At 33.1% G+C, this 23,776-nt stretch overlaps 1 protein-coding gene across 1 annotated transcript in view; it reads right to left on the reverse strand.

The window, feature by feature from the left end:
• LRP1B (LDL receptor related protein 1B) overlaps positions 1-23,776 on the reverse strand; it is a gene marked incomplete at its 5' end in the record, with an annotated part of 1,526,008 nt that overhangs the window by 5,618 nt on the left and 1,496,614 nt on the right. The window contains 2 exon segments of the mRNA XM_057550915.1: positions 261-351; positions 8,103-8,179. Of these exon segments, the coding sequence (XP_057406898.1) occupies positions 261-351; positions 8,103-8,179 (168 nt within the window).

Genomic DNA, 23,776 nt, shown 5'->3' on the forward strand with positions numbered 1-23,776 from the left:
GTAAAATTCTATTGAATGTTTAATAACTCCCTTGTTATTTTTGTTGGAATACGCAAATGCAGCCATTCCATCAATATAACATAAGGAAAGGTTGTCTAAATTATAATCACTTAAAATGAAGTAGAGGGATAAAATGGTTCAAAAAACACAGAATTCTGCAGTTGGAATATGTAAATCATACTTTAAGAAATTTTCTTAAATCAGTTTCTGTAACTATTTGTGTAATTTATTTACTGTTGGTCTAGAACATTGCATCTTACCTTCTTTTTCTTTTACAAAGCACTAAACCAATTACCAAGGTGGTTATCAAAGTCACCAGGAGGACGAGAGGCACAATGATGGCTATGCTTCCTGAAAAAGAAATGAATGAATAGATGAACACATAAATAAAATGAACACAAGATTGATATAACTGAACACTTTATTACACCAAATCATTTGACAATTGACATAATAAAAATAAAGCTTAGGCCAAATGTCTATATTCCTAGTTCATAACTACATTACTGGAAAATCACTTTCTTATTAAATACTTGATCTGCTGGAAATGTTTCTTTAGATATCTTTCATTTATATGTTACAGTTAAATACCTTGAGGTTAGAAATACTGACTTCTTTGTCAGTCTGACTCTGATTCTCACCAGACACATTTATTTGCAATGACGTTAAATAAGAAACTGTGACTGAACACACATTTCCACAATCTCCCTGGCCATATTTCCACCCTTAGTTTTTTTCCTTTAGCTATAAATACTCCCTGGCCATGAGTACATGTGGCAAGTTAGATGGCAGCCTGGTAAAACAAAAGGGGCAACAGTTTTGGATTTGGATGGACATAGGCTTAAATATCAGTTTCACCACTTACCTGAAGTGAGACCTTGGAAAAGTTATTTGAAATTTGAGGCTCATGCCCTTTACCCGTTAAAATAGAGACACGAAGACCTACCACATAGGGCTCTTAGCTTGATTCAACAAAACAGGGGGACAAAGTGGATTCTCTTTCTCAAATTCCAGTTCCAGAATAGTTTCGGCAAACCACATTTAAGTGTTTGGCTTATGTTGTAAATGTCCACTTTCCTTCTTTATAAGAATGATCTTAGGTTGTATCACTCATCTTCAAAATGGAATAACAGAACTAGGGAATAGATTTTCAATAGTGGGTCTTAGTTTTTATGCATCTGAGCATAGGGGAGAAGTAAAACGGAGGAGAACCTCTGCCCTGCCCTCCATTTCTAGGTTGGCAATAAGAGCAATCTTTTTTTTCTAAAGAAGAAGGAGACAATACCCTTTTACTGATGATGCGATCCACAGTAAGATACACCTAGGGCCATATGTCACTTATGCAGGAAGAAAACTGAATGCAAGGGCTGCCTAATAACAGGAGAGTATTAAGAAGCTCTATCAAGTACCTAAATCTCATGTTTCCAACAGACAAATATCTAGTGCCCATAAGACACAGTCTTTGCCTATTTGGAATAAGTATCTCATTGATTCTGTCAAGTCAGCTTAATCACTGGCTAAACTGAGAAACAAAGCAACACCCAAACTAATTGAAATTTAATGTGAGGATCTTGAAGGGTTCAGGAATGAAACGTTAAGAGTTATTAAATATATGAATTTTCCTCTGCACATACACGTACATGTAAAATACTGTGGTAGAAATAATGGTAGTATTAAGCATGATAAGCAGCTGCTTAGGGAATTTAAAGTAGAAATATAGATCAGTTTTAACAGCTCTGGCCACAGATATCTGTGTGAGGTAGTACGTATTGCAGATCACTTACCAAAATACCAAAAAGTCTTTATTAAGGAAATGTCATATATAAGATAATCTTTCAATTTGGAACTTCAAAAATAACTTGACTAAAATAACCAAATAACTCTCTTCCATGCAAGAAAAAATATGGCTTGCCTTCTTTAGTCAGTTTCTGAAATGTAAACCTCATTTTATTTTTTTCATGCTGTTACCAGCACTATATGATTTAGTGAGTTTGATATTACATTACCTCCTTGGTTTTGGGAAAGTGAACTTTATATGAATGTGTAATTTATTAGTAATTAATGTAAGTGGAGAATCTGGCACCTTGGATAGTAATTAACATTTGTTCACAAATTTTAAATACCAGTGAACAGCTTGATTTCTTCATAAACTGACTTCAACTGATTGATCACAACTTTATAAATATCCTCACTTCATCATTTATATTTTTTTCTGCTAAAATTTGTGGTAAATTTGTAGGTTTAAAATATATACCAATACTACTTTTAAGGTATATAAAGTTACTTTCCCCTCAAAGCAATTATAAATTATTTAGAATATTAGATTTTATTTGTTCTACATAGTTTCTTTTATTCTTATTAGGTAGAAATGCTGTTAATTATGCATGCTAGAAAACAAAGAACTTTGTTTTTCTTTTTCTTTTTCCCATGACAGATGGCAGTTCCAATCCCTTACATTACAGCCCTCTGTTTAAGAGCCTAGCATTCTTATATGTTTATATAACCTATCAAGGTAACTGCGATAATGCTCAGTATAGCCAATAAATGATGCAGGGTGGCAATTTGGCAAGTTTTTCTTTATTTTTTGTAAATTAGTTTATATTCATGGAAACAACTAGCAACTATATATATTTTTAGAATATTTTTAGAATATAGTATAGATATTTATCAAAATAAGTATTTTTTCCAAGCAGTATATACAGCAGTAAATATCATATTGTAACATATAACAATCAAGATCTATTGTAGGTGATATTTTTAATAGTATATTTTTGGTGGACTGTTCTAAACAGATTAAAAAAAAAAAAGCACACTCTGAAATTGTTATTGGGTGGAGGGGAAATCTCAACAAACTTCTCACAGAAAATAGAGCCAGTCTTTCTTTGCCACATTGTTCTGTAGCCTCATTATATATAATGCTTTTCCATGTGAAAGAAGAAGTGTATTATCAAATTGTTATGTTGAGGAGACCCCTTCAGTGGGAGAGGCAGTACAGCATCACAGTTGAGATAATAGATTCTGGAGCTAGGCTACCTCTGTTCAAATCTCAGCTTACTAGCAACATGCGCTTGGGCCAATTTATATTCTTTTGAGTTTACACATTTACAAAATGAGTGTTATCATTAATATATACATCATAGTAATGTAAATAGAATTGTGTCTATTACACAGAAAGTGCTAATACATGTTTATTAATTCAAAATACATATTGCCATATGACTCTGTGCATGCCTCTTTTTTGCACTTTTCACCATATATTGTAGAGATCAGTTTATTTGTAACTTGAGGGCATAAGCTATCTATCTTTGTTTTGCAGATAGCACAGTGCCTAGGATATCATAGGGACTATACATTCAGTTCTCACTTAGCAGATATATTTTTAAGTGTTGCTATATTCCACACACTCAACATTTACTCTACTTTGCACTGGGGATAGAAATGCCCCTCCTCTCATCTTGTTTGACGTATATTAGAAGATGACAAACACATGGGTTTATTTAGCACAGTGGTAAGCACTACCCTAGTGAAAGTATGTATTGCTCTGAAAACATAGAGGAGTAGAATCCGACTAGATCTGGGATAGAGGCGGAGGACTGGTATGCCTTTGAGACCTGAGGGATGAGTTCCATGAAAGAGAATGCAGGTTGAGTGGAGGAGGAGATACTGAATTAATCTAGGGAGAGAAATATGAAAACCTGGAGGAGAAAAGATCAAGGAACAACAGTCTGAATGGAGAGTAGAGCGGAGGGTGGTAGAAGGAGATGTGGCTGTAGAAGAAAGCAAAGGGGATGTTAGGAAGGGCTGCGTAAGCTACAGAAATGAGCCGGGAATTTGTGCTATTAAAAAACAGGATGATGTTGAAGGAAATTTAGGAAGTCATATCTAAGGACTATATTGTCTAACTTAACTTAATAAAGAAGGAAGGTTAAGAGTGACACTTAAGTGTTGCTTGGATAACCAGGTAGATTTTGCAGCTATGTGTATAGACAGGAAGGCAAAACAAGGTGTATAAAAATGGCTGGTTGAGTGGGAGAAGGGGATGAGATGATTTTGGGAAACACGGAGCTTCAGATTCCTGTAGTATAGAGATATAGATATATAGATATAGACAGAGATGACATCGATATGGATACAGCAATTGTGCAGTGGGATATGTGTCTCAGCCTCAGAAGAGAAACCGGGATTGAGGACAGAAATTTGGGAGTGATTAACGAAGAGTTGAAAACCGAGATCAAGGAATTATGGATTGCCAAGGAGAATATATGTAGTGGTATGTGGAAAATGAGTTAACTAGAAGAGATAAAAAAATAAGTATCTCACAAAGAAGACAGAGTTGTTTCAAGAGGTTGGGAGGGAAACCAGAAGAGTTTACTATCATGAAAGTTAAAGAAAGAATTTTTTGTTTATTGAAGTTATAGTAGAAAAATATAAGCATAAATTATATCATTACAATTGACCTCTTTTGACTTGCTGCTATATATTCTGCTCTTAAGTTTATGTTTACATATATGTATGAATGTGAGTGTGTGTCTCTCTCTCTATATATAGTGATTTGGATGATGTTTCTTAGGCATTTTGATAAACTTATTTTAAAAATCATAAAGAACATATCACGTTCCAAACTTAGCAAAGATTATCCTTGCAGTGATCTTTGAGAGGCTGCTTATCATCTTGGTCATGTATAATCATCCTCACTTTGTACTAGTCTCACTCTTGTCCCCTTGGTGCCAGTACACTGATTTTCTTTCAATCCCTTGAACATGTTTAGCTCTTTCCTACTCCAGTGTTCTTGTATCTGCTGTTTCTTTTGTTTGAAATACGCTTAGCGTCTCCTCCCCTTTTTAATCACTCAAGTCTGAGCTTAAGTATCACCATCTCAGAGAAATCACTCCTGACCTCAGTTCTCCCCTAACATTCTCTATTTCTGTGTCTTCTTTACTTCCTTCACAGATCCAATCAAGACTCATAATTATTTTCTGTTTACATATTTGCTTGCTTTCTTGTTTAACAGTTTTTTTATCCCTCTGGCACCTCAGTTTCATGAGAAGAGGCACTGACTATCTTATTCACTGATTCATCCCTGGGATCTAGCCATTACTTGACACTTAGTAGAGGCTCAATAGATACTTGCTTTTGGATAATTAGGACAGAGGCATTATTTTGTTGCATTTTTCTCTATATATTTGCAATTTATAATTACATTTATAATTCCTTGGTATAACGTAATTAATTTTTTTTCTGTTTTAAAACATGATGGTATAAAAGACATGAGGATGAAGTAGGAAAATAGAAGATATGAATAACCCCCTAACAGATATCACATTTCTGTTGTCACTACAGTAAAATACAGCATCATTACATTACTGCCCCACAAATGCTGAGTATATTTTTATCCTCCTTAATTTTAGCAGATATGAATAGCATAATCCAAACATTGAGCATCCACTCCCTTAAAACTTTAGGTAAATCTAAAACAGGAGTATAAAATAAATATTTAATCATCCTTAGTTTAAAAGTCTTCCAAATAACTTCAGAAAAGTTTCTGCTTTTTCAAGTGGAAACTAAACAGAAAGCTCTAGAATAATAGAGCCACTTAATTCCACAGGCAGGCTGATCTTTAGACACTTTAAACTGCAAGGGCCAGAGAACATCAGTATGACTACTCAGAGATGATTAAGAAAGCTGTTCATCAATTAGAAAGGTAAATCTTGTGCCAGTTGATAGCAGTTAGGCTGAGAGAGGCAGTATATTCTTGATTGTGCCAAGGTCCAATGATTATGGAATGCTTCACTGTAAGTGGAAATGCAGATTTGAAAACACATTCCTATAGTATCCATCTTTCTTATTGAACAGATGACTTCTGCCCAAGTCCGGGGAACATTTGACAACCATTCAAAACCACTGGAGTTTACCTGAGAAAATAAAAATAGCCCTCTACCTTAGGAAGGATCAGTTTAACTACCTTTTCTCTCCTTTCAGAGTTACTGAGGCAAGTTTCTCTAAGCGCAAGTGTCTGATGATAAGTACCTTTTAACAGAGTCATTATGTGGTCAACTTTGCTCAAATCTGAGATAATTTGACATTTGCATAGCTAATAGCCCTTTCAATGTGCGTTGATACTTCCATTAAATGTAATGACTTTAGATCAGTGATGGAAGAAAGAGCACCAGAATCTTTGGAAAAAGGGTTACAACTACTTGCAACGCCTCCTTCCATCTGATAGTTCCTATTTTAGAACTGTTGTATGTAATTAGAGGCATTTTTCTTATAAGGGAGCTTGTTGCCAATGCAAATGGTTGGCAACATCACCTTTCAATAAATACATCTGGCACACCCCTCCTCAAAATCATCTTCCAAACACGAAACTTTCCCTTGTAGATGGACCTTATATATAAATTGAAAATTCAATTGACATTCTACTCTGTTTCCTTCTTTCAGAAAATTTTATCAATATTTAAAATTGTTTTGATTCTCTAAAAGACTAAGTTTTTAATTTATCTTAGATAATTGAGAAATTATCATAAAAGAAAGCCTCAAGTACCCTGACTTCATTAATTCTCAACTTATTACTTCAGTATGTTCTACAGGTTGGTAACTCAAATGCATTTTTTCATTACAAAAATGCTCTTAATGATGGTTGAGTCTTATAACTGGTTCACAAAATCATATAAATTAGTATTCCTCCAGAATTGTTAGTACCAATGTCAGTATGATCCTGGAAGAGAGAGAAGAGAGTATTTTTTTTCTTTTGCTCTTCTTTTGCAATATCAAGTTAGGCAAGGTATATTTTTCCACATCTCCTATATTTTATGAACCAGTTCCTCAAATCCTAGTGCCCTATTCCTACAACTATGTGTCCATAGCTTTGCTACAGTCTTCTACCTTCCCTTCCTAAAGACAACACGCAAATTCTAAGGTAACACCATACGCTCCATGACCAGAATCACATATCTCACTTTTCCGAATGCAAAGACTCGTTTCTAAGGTTATTTATTCTATACCTATTTGCCATTTTTCAAAGATGGTCATCCTTACTAGCCCAAGTTAATCTCTAAATGGTGGAACTTTAGACAATGTCACTTGAAGAATTTCAAGCAATGATAAATTATTTGGGGACAGGCACAACAAACAAGTAGATCAGCAAACACTGGGAGCCTACGTCTAAGGTACAAAAATCATATACTTTTGATTTTGATAATGTCTTTCTTTTTTCACAAATTCCACAGTATATTTTTTGTTTCTTTTCATGTATGCTCTCTCACCAGCAGAGAAAGACTAGAGAAAAATTGCTAAGTAAGCGTTCATAAATCAGAGGTATTATTTTTTTCTCTTCAAGAATATATTTACCCACTTGATAGTTATTCCAGATTTCGCAAAATTTTTCCACTCATTAGCGATAATATGTGTGAATTGGGAAACTTTATGTAAGACTTTTGTTGTGAAAATTTTTATAAAATCATTTAAAATTGTTGGAACACACACACATAGACACAAAATACTGACGTAGATAAATTTTCATATCAGGGACCTGTCCTAAGACTACAGCTACACACAAAAAAAAACTTGTAAAATGTTGCTATATTTTAATATACTTCAAAACCAGTACTTCAAAGATAAGGAAGCAATGAATCAACTATGATCCTTATTAAATATTGCTTGTTAACATACTTCATCACTTTGAGACTAACCAAGTTTGTTTTTCCACAACACACTGAATGCACTTCAAGAAAAATACACTCTAATTAAAACATGAAATTACTTTTCTTCCCCAAGTATTCTCACATCCATTGTGATATTTGCAGCCTTTGCAGCTGACGCACATTTCCGAAGAAAAGCTTAAGCTAGGTTTACAGATGTGTGTTCTGAAAACTGCCAAAGTTTGAGATGAACCCTCACAGCCTAAAAGAGCACATAATGCTGGATCCTGTCACCAGGTGAGAGCTCAGTGCTTCTTCTTTCAAAAAACATATGGATTGCAGATCTCTTGCAAAATTCCATAAAGGAGATTTTCCAAGACTCAATGCCCACAATAACGGTATAAAAAGAAAACAATGCTTTCTATACTATGTGGAACACCCAAGATATTAATCTGAGAAACTTACTTGTGCTGATATGATCAGACTTGCTGCTCTTTGGGGCCGGCCTCTCACATTGTGTGCCTGACCAGTTGGTGGAGCATCTAGAAAGATAAAAACAAAACAAAACAAAATCAGTGAGTAACAAAACCCACAAGTCTGCTAATGTAGTTATTTAACCAAATGAAATGAAGGAAGAGCCTGCTATCACAGATGCATGAATTTTAGATAGAGATTTCTGCTAATTTCCTGCATATTGTCAGTATGCTGAGGGTAACCTCAATTGGACTTCACTTGTTAAAATGCTTTTTAAAATTTAAGTTTATAGTCATTTTTCTTTATTCTATGTTAAACTTAAAATTGGCATATTTTATAACAAAACCGAAATTTTAATTAAGAGTTGAGATTAATTTGAGAGGTACTGAAAATTATGCCACTATAAAGATTGAGTTTACCTGTCAAGCAAATCCTTCTATACTAAGTTTCTGTGATTTATTTTTTCTGGTTCTAACAACCAAACAGCAAATGGTCATATGTCTCACAGTTCAAACTGCACAATTTTTACTCTTTTAATCAGAGATAGGGAAATATAGTGCTTTCCCATTTAAGATCATACTTCTATTCCCATGAAATCAAGACAATATGTCCAAGTTTTCATTCGGAGAAGTTGTCTTTCCCATATAGGAACCATAACATTATGATGGGAAGTCTCGCAGAGGATTAAAATAATAGATTTGATTAAAATCCTTCATTTAAACATAAATCACAACCATATAATTAGCTGATTGTATCAAAATAAATGCTGGAATGGTTTTAGCTATGTTTGAACAATGTCTGCTGGCTAACACAAGATGCCTCCATGCATCTGTCAAAGGAAATCCATAGAGAAACAATTTAATTGGCTTCAGTTCTTATTTAAAATGACTGTCAAATACCACCATATCACGAATAGTTGTACACAGTAAAAGAACAGCTTCCAGAACTATTCCAAGTAGATATCTTTGGGCATGGTGGCCAAACTAAATAACTGCCATTTCTGGGTCTCTTCCAATTCTGTCATAGCCAATTCAAATAGCTGAAGCTGTTTTGGAACTAGGTTTCTATGATGCCATGTGAATTATTTGTGGTATTTGTGAAGACAGTATTGGGTGTCCTAACACAAGGGCAAAATCTCATAAAATCATCGTATTGACAAACTCAAATTACAAAAACAAAAATTTGTTTCATAAAAGCATACATTAACTTCAGAATAATTGACAGTAATGTTACTATTCAAGAATATAGTTATTTGATTAATAATGATATTATAAAACTATGAGTATGGAGCATGATTTCAATGAAAATTAATATCATTATATTATTATTAAGTCATCACTCATGCATTATCCTGATTTTTTATTTAGATCCTTTATAAAAAGCTTACATATATATTTTCTATACATCACATTTATTATATACCATACTACAAGTAAATCATTAAGATAGGTAAATAAATTTTAAGGCCAGGTCTATGACCCTGTCTGTATTACTGAAGTGAGGTAATGAAATGAGCATATTTCAAATAATTATAATAAAGTGAACAACCAATAAAATCATTGATTTAAAAAAATCATTTCTTTTCTTCCTTAGTTGTGGTTTTGCAGTTGAATGTTCTAGAAAATTGTTCCAGTTCTTCAGTTCCTAATTCTTGACACAGTCCAAAGATAATTCAAAATAAGATGTTTAGGCAAATTTTGCAAACATGTCGTTAGAATGAATCCTAATCATTGCAAAAGTCTTTGTTTTATGTAGCTTTACATTTGTCAAACCTTTCTAATTGACCACTGAGGATATTTTACATGCTCCAGTGAAAAAAATAATACTGATTGCTTGGTAATTTTATTATATAACTGATGTGTACAAAGCTATTTTAAAATTAAAATATCAAAATTTGCTCTTTACATTACCTCCTTTGATTAAAAAACAACAGCAACAACAGCAACCTAAATCAGGTTCACGTTAAGCAAGAGAAATGATCTGAGATATATTTTGTTGTGTTAATAGAGATAAGAACCTCTGGGCTCATCATAACACTGAGATGCTTGGAAGTCAGAAAATGGAATTGCTCAGGAGTTGGAGGAATAAATGCTAATTGATAAGATGTTCTGATATGAGCATCATGTGCTTTAAGTATTTTAGGAAGTTATTAAAAACATGCCTTTAGAACTCCAGAAGGGCAGAGAGAGATTTTTAAACAAAGAAGATCAGGATACTGTGATTTTTATTCCAAACTCTGAAATTATTTAAGTAGGACAGGTGGTATTTATTAACAGTATTGAGTAATTTTTTGTTTTATCCATAGCTTGGAGCCCAGTATTTATATTAGGTAAAATATATCACTTGCTAGTGGTCGTGATGCTCCTCTCTTTTGCATTGTGGAAGCACACTTAACTTCTTAGCTTTCAGGGAATATTTTGTTTATTACATACTGGAAATAACTCTCAAAGACTGTGCTGGAGAAATAATTAATTTTAACAGTTCTGCATCTTAATCAACTGATGATCACCTTGCAATTTTCCCTATACTCCTTATAAAATAATGTTTTATGGCCAAATATAAAATATGTTCCACTTGTCTACATTTGTTCCAGTTTTAAAAAAAAAATCTCTTTTGAGATATTAAATCAAACAGAAGTCATTATTCTTGTTGCCTACCTTACAAAACTACAACTTAAGGCATTTGCTGCTCCACAAGTACTTCCTCCAATGGTTGATTTAAGACCAAGTATTTTTACTGTCTTTATAGAAATTCATAAATCTTCATTCTCTGAGTAGACTACAGTGATCAAAGCCATTAATGGCAGATCATTTAAGAATTGAAATGTGTGTGAATCATCAAAATTTCCAGCCAAATTCCCCTCTGAATTATTTGCATAATCATGCTGACTATAATAATTTCTGGCATCTGTGTCTTTGTCATTGTTTGTCAAGAAAAATCCGCAGTCCATGCCCTAGTCATCTTTAATCTGTACTGTTGCAATCTACTGCTCCCTGTTATTCATTCCTGGACAATTATCTTTGAGTTAGTCCTGCATGGTCCTCCCAAGAAATCTTATTTTTTTTCTTACCATCACAAACATCTGTATATCCTTCCTTTTAAATTTATTCTACAGTTATTTCCCCCACTGCCCTTTACCCTAGGACAATGAAAATCAGCTTCTTTTTCTTATGTGTTTGATCACTATACCACTCTGAATTATTTAACTTTTTAAACACTTTTATGAATTTTGGATTCATGAAAGTATTGTTGGATCATGGATAGACAGGTAGATAGAAAGACAGATAGATTCTTATTTATTCGAACAATTGTGTATCCTTCTCTTTTCACATTATCGTATGAAGATATTTGCTTCAAAAACAGTCTTTTTGATTTCTCCCCTTCTCTCCAAGGCCAGTGACATTAAAAAGAAAGATTGTTTATCATTATATTGTTTTCCTAATCTTATTCTTCCCTTTATGTTCTAGGTTAGACTAATGATTATCAAAATGAAAAATGTGTTAAAGTTGAAATTCTGGAGGCCCATATACCAGAGATTTTCATTAAGCAGCTTGGAGCTGTGGCCAGAAATCTGCATTTTAACAAAGTGAGCCTGATGCAAGTACTTCACAAATCACACTTCAAGAGATATTTGAGATAAATTATTATGTTCCCACAGATTTTGTTCTTATACCAAATATTGTTCAATCATTTTTAAAAAATTTAGGATAGGAATAATAGTATGCATGCCCAGCAAGACTGTTCAAAAGGTTAAATGACACTGGTAGAAGTTCTTAACATAGTACCTGAAAGTAACTGAGTGGATTTTTGTTTGAGGTAACTAATTCTCATCTGAATGTTACTATATGAAATGCTTGGATAGTTAACTTATTGTGTTCTTTAACAGTGTGTGCAATTATTGTATAGTTACAATATTCTATATTTTAATTGTAATTTTCTGTAACAGGGGGAGTACCTTTGTGTAAAGGCAATAGTGTAGCATATATTACTAGGAAGCACAGTAAATATTTTTGGACTATCAAAATAAGTTTGGCATATATAAGGGAATAAATATATAATCTTTAAAAAGAAACAGTTTTTACAATACAAGCATAAATATAAGACATATAATTAAACTGTCCAAAACAATGAGAACTCTGAAGTAGCTGAGAGATTTTACAAAAGGAATTGAAATCAGATATAAAATACTGAAAGTGTATTAAAATCTTAGGTATTGTCTTTCACTGTAATAATGATCAACTTACGTGGACTACTCATGTCATTTTGTGGAAATGTCGTCTAGAGTCACTTGCTTTGGGAGGACTTCAAAATAAAATAATGAGATTAATATCTGCTCCCTCTTTTCATCAAATTTAAAGGTCATGGGACTCTTCTGATCAAAGTGAAATTCAAAGGTAAACCTTAAAGCAATTTGAAATTGAATTTCTCCTCATATATGCTAGGCTGCTGTTATTAACCACGATGATGGAAACATTCAGAATGAAAAATCTTTTAATATACCCTTTTCTTTCTACACACAGGGAAAAAAAAAATATGGCACAACTGATTAAAGGAGGCTTAGAAAACTTGTGCAGACTGCCATGCATGTTTTGGTGCTCCAAAAATCTCATTCAAGAAAAATAAAAACATGACTACATTTTGTGCATCAGATTTATAAAACAGTATTTTCATACAGTGATGAAAATTTAAACATTAAAAGTCAGTTGCAAATTTTTTTTTTCTGATTAATTCTGAAAATTTCACTCTTTTGGTGGAAGAACATGACTACATTTGCATGGCATTCTTAACTTTAAAGCCTTACACCCTATGTAGCTCCCAGCACTTTTTTGCCCCCCTCTTCTTGCAGACTGCTGTATTGCAAAATGCAAAAAGTTTTATTGCATTTGGAAAGGGTATTTATATATTAATTCACCAGTTTGTTAACTTGACTTTGAAACATTTTTTCATCTGTTATTGTTTCCCAATTTTCTGAGATAAAATTATTTCATATATACATAAAGATTTATAATTTTTTAACATGCTTCAAAAATTTTCTATGCTACCTTTGATATAAAATTTTGCATAAAGTTCAATTAACATTTACTGAACTTTGTGCCAGGTCCTAGGATAAGTGTTTCATATGAAAAATATTCTTATTCAGCTTCTATAATAACCCATGAGTTGGAATTATTCATCTTATGAAATGGAGAAGTATGTGTTCAAATGAGTTTCCTGAAAAATCATAGCTAATAAGAGGTAGAAATAAAACGTGGAGTTATTATGATCCTTTTAATTTAACGCAGTAGTAGGAAAAATGCTTTTCCTTACTCCCTCATGCCCAAGAGAGTACAGCCACTTAATAAGAAAGTAGAAATATTATCTGAACGAAGGAAAATCAGTGCATTTCCTGAGTAGTAAAATTGTTAGAATTACCACGCCAGCTCAGACCTGTGGTCAGTAATGCCTGATATTCTGTCTCTGGCAGTGACAGTGAGGGACATGTTATAGAAGGGTGTTAATATCCTTCTTGATACCAACTTCACATTTTTGTGTTGATTCCAAAATACTGTAGATGTGTTTAAAATACCTTTAAAGATCCAAGATCCATCAATTATAAATTTATCTATATTATTACTCAGTACAATTTTGAACTTCCACAACAATTCACTCTATATTTCATTCATTTGGTAGATATATATATGTGTGTATATATATACACACACACATATATATACACACACACAGCTTTGTACTACAGTTTCTATTTATTTAGCACTATTCTCTATCAAAATTTGACTGTTATTTCTAACATGGAAATAGCTAGGTATTACCCTGCTTTGTTTTCTTCAAAAAGCTTAAGTTAGTATCTTAAATTTTTGTTTGTTGTAATAAGTATAATTGGTACAACTCTATAATTATATATTATAATGCCTAGTTTTAAAATATTACATTAAATCATTGTGTTACCTAGTATTGATAAAATTAGTAAGACAAAGCTAATCTTACTTTAATATTAAGGACATTTGGTCAGAAAGAGTTTTTGATTTCTGAGAAGGGTTAATGTGATGAAGTAAAATAATAATGAGATGTTCAATAAACTCTGACCAACAATTATTTTAGGAAAAGTAAAAATTAATGAGAAATTTCAGTTGAAGAAGTGACAATGAAAGAAAGAAAATTAACAAAGTGGATTATTTAAAGTGATTATTTTAAGAAGGAGAAATATAAAAGAAAAGATAAAATCTAGTTTGCCAGGAAGTTATCCATAAAAGGAAGTTTGTTAAGATTGGCTGGTTTAAGTTAGAAATGTTTAAACACAAAATTCTATGCAGGCCACCTGAGTAGAAGTGGCCACTAAAGTGTGAAATGATGACTCAATAAATATTAAAAAAAGAACAAAATCTCTAGTAATGTAAAACTTTTATTATCTAGATATTTTCCAGGAAATTTTATTAAAAGCAGATCTGAAAGGCATAAAGTGTTTTTTTCAGAGTGAGTAGATGATTTCTACTTAAATTAATATATTACACGCATCAACTCAAAAGGAAAAGGAACAATCATAAAATTAGTATTAAGTAATACGGTTGATAAAATTGAAGACATAAATGTAGGGTATTACATTAGAAACGGTGGTTATAATTCTATAGATGAAGGTGGGAAGAAAAGCAATGTATGCTGTAATACAATTGTGGAACGTTCTGTCTACATGATGCCACGATGAATGACCAATTCCAAAACTGGCTTAAGAACATAACAAGCCACGGGGGCTGGGAGGTGGGGCTGGAAATCTCCATGCTTAGTGCCATGCAGACAAAGTGACTAATCTTATACCTGAATATTTTATGTTTTAGCACAAAATAAGAGTAAACAATAAGGAATTTTTCTATGAAAACCTAATGACTACCCTTCCTAGTTCATAGGGTTTCTGTGGCGCAACATGGTAAAATCTGAAACAAATTATAATGGCAATATCTGGCATAGTCAACTGCAGTTATTAAATATCGTTCAAGGCATATTAGTCCTATACAAATTTGGGGCAATGGTAGGGATATCAGAAAGTGTGAACAGAAGGTTTTGAGAGTGTGAATGTCTTTATAAGTGAGATATATAACTCTAATTCTCTAGAAAATATTTATTTTCAGTTGTAGTGCACATATGCTGAGATATTGATATTAGCCACTTTAGTTTATAGTCTAAATCACTGGGAAATAATTCCTATATACAGATAGTCACCTCCTTTCTGATACTTCAGTATAGCCTTTGTTCTAGTTACAAGATTTTTACATATCCATCAAAAGGTAACACCAAAGGTTTCTAGAGGCAAACATTTTTAATTGATAAAGGTACACTGTATTCGTATTGATACCACCTTCCCAATTACCACCATTTAGCTTTCCTCAAAATCTAGGACCTGCATTTCACAAGTTTTTAAAATTTTTTAAATTGCTTTAAAACAAAACAAGCAATCAAAAAAAGAGTAAATGAAAAAAATTGAAATGACTTGCTAAAATCAAGTGTCAGTATGAATTAACAAATTTGTCTACGCTGCATAAATGTCAATTAGTCATAAAACACTCACCAGATTTGTTCAACACTTATAGGAACATGTTGCAAACAGAAACATCTGAAGGCTTATGACAAAAGATGGCCATTAACACACATTTCTTTCCTAATCCAAGTGTTATATTACTTCCCTGACTCAAGGTGAGAAGGTTTATGCAGGCAGTAGTCTAAAAATTGATTCAGGAAGTTTACATAAATATCCTCAATAAATCCAAAAGGCTATAGAATATTACAGTAGTATTTTACATTATGGAGAATTGCCATTTGGGGGCAGTTATAAATATCTTTATATATTTGATCCACATACAATCATAAATATGGTACATTCTATTTTTGCATTTCTCTATTTATATATGCATTTATAAATTTCTAAATATGCCTTTGCCTATGACTATGCTAGACTGATTACTTAAAGGTAGGGGTCATCTATTATTCATTTTTATATTTCTTCATTTCTTGAGCACATGGTCAGTATGTAGTTTGGTCAATCAATATGTTTGTTGTTTGTTAAAATGAATGAACGAATGTATGAAGGCATGGAGGATGCATGGTTGAACTCATATGAATACACATACATGTGTCATATCCCATTCTATGAAGAATATATAGCTCCATTCATAAGTACATGTTTTCAGCTAGTTACCAGTCATTTCTCACTGAAAAGAATATTGATCCACTATGAAAAACATTTAACATGTAAGAACCACAGTAATAGGCAAATATTTTCTTCCTTTCTTCCTTCCTCCCTCCCTCCCTCCCTCCTTCCCTCCTTCCTCCCTCCCTCCCTCCCTCTCTCCTTTCCTCCCTTCTTTCTTCCCTCCCTCCCTCCCTTCCTTCATTAATCTATTTATTAATTCTTCTTTTTATAAAATTAGATGATCACATTTTAGCAACTTGGACATGTAAAATTTTACTTATTCAATGTTGTAAATTGTGTGACACTTCCATTCTTGTCCCACGATGCAGCTAACTAAGAAACGTTTATCTTCTTTCCCTGACAAAAATTCTAAAGGCGTTTGCCTGATGGGTAAATCGATATGTAAACCAGTTTTATATAAAAATCATACAAACAAATATGTAGTTAAATGTAATTTAATTCAATTTAGTCACTTAAATAATTGTGTAAAATTAAAGTGCTGGTATGGTGTGACACCAATAGCATGTGTAAGTTTTGGAATTAGACAGAACTGTACTGTAATCTAGTCTCCCCTCCTCACAAAGGATATATCTTCTAGCAATTCACCCACTTTGGTCTTTTAGTTTATAATACAAGGGAGAGCAATATTCCCACTTTTGTCACACATTTCCCACAGATCTAGCCTCTTATGCTTTAACCTTCCTTAAATCCCCTTCCTTTCTTATTTTATATTTTATCTTTCTATTGTATGTTTTCCTTTTACTACCTCAAAGTTTTTCTTCTTCCTTCTTTACTTTGTTTCTTTTTTCCTCCCTTTCTTCCTTCCATTCTTTTTCTTTTTCCTTTTTGCAAGGCAAGTTGATCATTATAAAAGTTAAAAAAAAAAATTAGGCTTCCTGAAAGATTAAATGATACAATGTGTATAAAATTTACATACCCTCTAAGTTAATTTAACTCAAGTGATAAATAATACTATGAATATTAAATTTAAAGCTTGTATATGGCACCCCAATATCAATATAATTATAATTTTTGTTTGTATGCTGAGTGGAAGAAGTATTAGGCTAAAATTTCTATACTCCTTTAACAAAAATGGCTTTCTTCTGCTACTATTCCAGTGTGAAAAAGAAGAAAATATTTCCTAAACTGACGATAATGTAAGGAATTTTTTGTTTATTTTTTTTCTCTTAAACCAATGTTGCTGGTTAATCTATATTCCTCTGATCCTTTTCTTAAAATTGTATAAAGTTGGTTTGGAATTAAGTCGTAGGTTGGAGGTTTACTGATTTATTTTTTTTTTGACTTGTTTCAGGATAGAACATGAGCAGGAAATAAACCTTCATTGTTAAAACATCTGAAATTTGTGCTTTTTCATAGCAGTAAAATCTGGGGAACGCAGTCTAATAGAAAAATAATGTAAATTGTTAGAGGTAACAAGTACACGAATGAAAATACTATGTAGTTATATTGTATATGGTTTCTTTGGTTATTCTGAATTACTTACTGATTATATTAAAGGCCAAGAACATGTCCCAGAATCAAGGGAAAATAAGGTGACTACATCAAAGCTTCATAACAATAGCTGCCCAATGTGTAACTATGCAATAATTGTTCTCTGTTAGGCAGCGCCACCTGTACTCTCAAAGCACAAACTGGACTTTAAACTTTCATAGAAAAATATATCTGTATTCTGTGTTTTTCCCCATGACATGACTAGCTGGCGAAAGCTAGAACAAGCTACAACTTGTTACTTGGGATCATAAAGGATAGATATTGATGTGACAGATTTTCCTGGCCTTTACTGTTCCAAAAGACATGCACGTTTCACATTCTGTGCTTTGAAAATATGCCACGGGGCAGAAAACAAATAAGGGACATGCAATGACCTGACTCTTGAAAAGTGGACAACACAGGCTGCTAAAGTTGAATTGCTCAAAACCCCTGCTGAAAAGTTGTGATCTGTTTGAAATCACTCCTGACAGCTTCCTTGGGCTCTTCTCAAATATTCTCTGTGGGGCCACAGGGTCGCTGGTCCACAAGGAGGAGCGTTGCTCAGCCTGACAGCAGAGGCCTGAAGAGTAGAACGTGCCCTCTCCTTTCAGCAGAGCCAGTAGTTTGAAATACCTAGGCCTTAATTAGCTGTTGTAATATAGAAGAATAATTCCTACCTTTTAAAAATGTGTGACAGAAACGAAACTCACTACCTTCTTCCCCAAAACCCCAACAGAGGTTTCCCTAGTACCTGTACGTTTCCTTATGTGTTTCTCACCTTAAGGACTTAGAAAACAATGCTGAACTTTTAAGAAAATAATTAGATGGAACAATCACAAAACCAAAGAAAATGACAAAATGACTGATTTTCAGATCATTCACTTAATGAATGTCCCTTTGGTACTTGTATATTCATTTTGCATCCCTCTGAGTTTTTAAAATCTGCTTTGAAAATGTTTCAAAAGCTAGTTCCTGTGTGTTTTCTGAGGTGTTTGAGGGTGGACCCGCTGCCCTTTTTTTCCTCTCGTGTCCCTCATGGGACTTGAGCTTAGTTATGTAGTTCCCTTTTCAGTCACTATTACTATCACAATCATCACACTTCTAATCTTTTATTTATGCCATATTTTGCTTATTTTTAATAACGAGCACTTTTTAAGAGCTGCACAGTTTATTTTTTGCCTCCAAACTCCCAGAAGCCCAAATTATGCCAAGTACTGATGATTTTATGTATGGTCTATTAGAACAGTTTTAAGGTTCTACTTTTTTAAAAAGTGTTTATTATGTTGAAAACAATATTCTGTTTTTTTTTTTAACAGGTATTACATTTCTTATTCCTCAAAATAATTTTAGGAAGTAGATGCTATCAGTATTTCCAAATTAAGATGACAAATGAGGCAAAGAGAAGAAAAATGAAACCAACAAAACAAACTGCAATTCCAAGATATAAGGTCTTCTATCTTTTGGCTCTTTTTTGTGCCCTGTTTACCAACAAATCACTTTTAAAAAGCCATTTTTTTAATTAAAAAAATTGTCTCCCTTTCCTTTGTAAATTGGGATTCATTTTAAAATCTGTTTTTTCAAACCCAGGGCTTCTTGTTCCAGCAGAGCACCATGCCATCAAGACCTTTTTAAAACACACACATGATTGAGATAGTTTATATGTCAAATGTTATTAGTGTTCCCCTACTGCTTATGGACTTATGGAATAAATTTCAAATTCCTAGCTAAGCATACTATGTTCCTCAGAACTATTTCAGTGTATAACATTATTGTCTAATACTCCCCCAGAAGCACCATTTATCTTACACGACTCAGATCCCCAGAGCCCCTGCCACATTCCTTCTTGTCTCATCTCTTTCCTCAAATAGATCAGAGTTCCTCAAGGGCAGGGGCTACAACTCACTTTCCTCTATTTCATTCTTTTCTTTTCTTTCTTTCTTTTTTTTTTTTGAGAGAGAGAAAAATACCAGAGTAAAAACCACAAACAAAAGTCAAGGAGAAGAGAGAACAAAAATTAATACCATTAAGTTTTACTAATAAGTTAATATGGATAAGTTAAAAGCCTATTTAGTTCCTTTTGTAGAGAGATATTTAACCTCAGTTCCAGAACGCTCAGGAAACTTCCTGTGGTAGTTTTAGAAGATATCATAAAGATGAGAAAGAGAACCAAAAATCATAATGAAATGAATCACTTTTTAATCTTTTTCTGACTCTTGCAGTTTTTGAAAATGTATTAATGAAGTAAGAAATGGTATTACAATGATGATAGAAAGATGCTTATATCATAGGCTGTCAGATTTCACAATACAACACAGGCACCAGGACAGTATTTTTTAGCAACATTAGTTAAGCACATATTACACACAGAATGCATGCTAGCTGCTGAGGCAAAATAGATAAATCAGATACAACCTCTTCTTTAAAGGAATTTACAATCTGCCAGAGAGAAACAGACATGTACATTTAGAAGGGCCATGGAGTAAAACAAGCAGCATTCCCAAGCCAGTTTCATAGAAATATGCTCTATGTCAAAAGGCCACACAGAGGTGAGAAGTCAATTCTAGCCATGAAATATGGACTATCATAGGGTAATATGAAAAATGTAACCACACACTCCTGCAGATGATCAGAGAAAGGAAAACCATGTTTCCAAAAAAAAGAGGAAAAAAGAAAAAAAACAGACAGAAAACAAAACAAAACAGATGCTCAAATAAATATAACCAAACCAAAAAAAAAAAAAAAAAAAAAAAAGGGAAAAACAAATAATAGATTGGGGAAAAATGCTCACAGAAAGTTATTTTTAGCTTCTGCTTGAAATGAAGAAGCAAAACATAAAAAACTAACAGTGCTAAATTGTTTTTGACCACACAGAGAATTGGTCCTGCTATGGGCAAGAAGCAATAATATATATAGTAAGAAATGTCTTGGAATTTTGCCATACTGCTATTTTCAAAACAGTGTGGGCCTGAATTGGTATGATTTCAAAACCAGTGTAATATCAGAGTTAGATCTTTTTGGTTCTCCCTTTTCAGCTGATAAAAAATAATTTTAAACTTGTTTTTTTCTTTTGTTTTTGAGAAAGAAGGTGAATTACACAGAAAATTGATTTTAAAGGAAATATTCCCCAAATTCCACCAATAATGGTCAATAATCTTTAAGCTTCACAAGTCAAATATTTTTGTCTGTTCACTGATAAAAACTTCAGTGCCTAGGTTGTTTTCTGGTATATAGTAGGTATTCAATAAAAATTTGCTGATGAATTAATATGGGAAGGAAAAAATCACCAGTATTTTTGTTATCTAAATGGACAAAATATGAAGAAACCAAGGGACAGACACTTAGGTTTCTAGTTCTTATAGACTGTGGATCTATTGATACTAGACTAGGGGTCGATAATAAGAAATAGTTGGAAAAGATTATTACCTCTCTTGAAGTTAGGCATAAATAAGCTATTGGTATAACCTGATATATTCTGGCACATTATTTTAAAGTATCAGGAAAATAGATCATAAAATCACAGAGAAAAATTAAATACAAATATTTAATTGTGACCCAGGAATTTTATGATTAGCCCTTCAGTTACTCCACAGTTTTAATAATACAGGCTTTGTTATTTTTAATTCTGCTACTAATGGGAATCTTCTTCGTTTTCTCAGTGTCTTTATAGATATTTTAGAGGAATTTTGAGAGAATTGGTATCTGGGGTAGTGACTCTGACCCAATTTTTAAAAAATTACTAAAATTCAAATGGGACTCTGATTAAATACATCATACTTTATAGTTTTATAGTATATTAGTGAACAATTAGTCTAAACCCATCACCTTATGGACAAGGAAAACGTGACACAAAGAGACAATGTAACTTGCCCCAAATCATTGCTAGTTTGATTAATAAAGTCTATACTTTCACACTGAATATTTCTTCTTCTGGGTGTTGATACTAGAAAACTAATGAGATAAGCACACAGATATTTAAAGACAGAAGTTTTTATCCTAGGAAAAAATAATTTTAAAAAAGAACAAAACACAGAAACAAACTAACAAAAAAATCCTAATTATCAAATGATAGCTGGTTTATTAAATAAAATTGGAAAAGTCCAGACAATAGAACACTCGGTAACCTTAAGAATAAAAGCATCTAGTTATGTAGATTGACATGGAATGATGTTCATAATGTATTGCAAAGTAAATAAACATGAAAGAGTGTCTATCATATGATTTCACTTTAGTATATAATACTCTGCAAATGTATATTTGCATAAAGAAACAGAATGAATAGAAACCAAAGTAATAGTAGTTTGAGATCAAAGTGTCAGCAGGTTTGATTTCTTCTGAGGCCTCTCTCCTTGGCTTACCACCATCTTCTTCCTATATATCTTCACATGGTCTTCCCCTGTGTGTGCTGTATCCAAATCTCCCCTTCTTATAAGGACACCAGTCACATTGGATTGGGGCCCACCCTAATGACCCCCATTTTAACTTATTCATCTCTTTAAAGATCCTATCTCCAAATACAGTCCCATTCTGAGGTACTGGGAGATAGAGCTTCAACATATGAATTTTGAACACAATTCATCTCAAAATACTGACAAAAAAGCAAAACTCACATACACACATATAGATATATCACTTGTGTGTATAAGTTAATTTTATGTCAACTTGACTGGCCTAAGGGATGCCCAGATAGCTGGCAAAACATTATTTCTGGGTGTGTCTATTAGGGTGTCTCTGGGAGGAAACAAGTGTTTAAATTAGACTGAGTAAAGAAGACCACTCTCACCAGTGAGGGTGGGCATCATCCAATTTGCTGAGGGTCTGAATAGAACAAAAAGGCAGAGGAAGGGCACATTTGCTCTCTCTGCTTGAGCTGGGACATCTGTCATCTCTTGCCCTCGAACATTAATGCTCCTGGTTTTTAGTTCTTTGAACTTAGACTGTGACATACACCATCATTTCCCCGGTTCTCTGGTCTTTAGATTTGGACTGAATTACACCACCAGCTTTCCCTGTTCTCCAGCTTGCAGACAGTAGATCCTGGGATTTCTTGACCTCCATAATTGGGTGAGTCAATTCCTATAATAAATGTCTCTCTCTCCCCATTTATATATATAATATATATGATATATGATACATATGATATATATATCCTATTGCTTCTTTTTCTCTGGAGAACCCTGAATATTTGATTCTTCTCTTTTAAAAAACTTCAGTTAAGTCCAAGTCAAGTAATATTTACTATTCACTTGCCACGTGCTATATACAAAGAGATAATCCTGTGTTGAGACTAGTGGGATAATAAGAGTAAAGTGGAAAAAGGCAGGAGAGACATTTGGGTCCAGTGAGCTATTTAAGCAAACACATCTAGGTGTGGAATGGTTCCATGGCTATGTGGTGAGGCTGTGTATGTGCTTCTGTCCACAGTGGTAGGAGAAGTAGTGTAGCTACAAGCATTTCTTTACTACTGGAGGGTGAAATGTGCTGTGGGTACTGCTGGGAGATAATGCTGTGGAGGTTGGTCTATGTTTTAAAAAAAAAACATAATTTGAATTTAAAATAAATTCAATATTAATGAAAGTCTTACGCTAGGGAGAAATTTTAGAAGTAGGAAGACATAGTTAACTTGTTATTGAGTTCACAGGATTAATCATTTCTATATCTCACAACAAAAATTGTTTAACAATACAAACATTGTCAAAATCACACGTATTAATTTTTTAAAGTTTGGCTTTAACATTGTTCAATATACCTTCTTTAATAAATGTCAAAACTCTCTCCAAGTAAACATAAAAAAGCCTTTAGATTTTCATTTTTTCTCAGCTTTTCTTTGGAGTTTTCTTTTCCTCCGCACATAGTAATAAGTGAAAAGGGCCATCAAGAGACAAAAGTGAAGGCTTTCAAAGAACAAATCTATTACTTAAATTGAAAGATAAGGTAATAAAATTTCTATGTGGAGAAAAACTGTCAACCTCATAGATCTGAATACTTTGTAGACTTT

The sequence above is a fragment of the Balaenoptera acutorostrata genome, chromosome 8 (assembly GCF_949987535.1).
Source record: "Balaenoptera acutorostrata chromosome 8, mBalAcu1.1, whole genome shotgun sequence".
In the NCBI taxonomy this organism is placed as follows: domain Eukaryota; kingdom Metazoa; phylum Chordata; class Mammalia; order Artiodactyla; family Balaenopteridae; genus Balaenoptera; species Balaenoptera acutorostrata.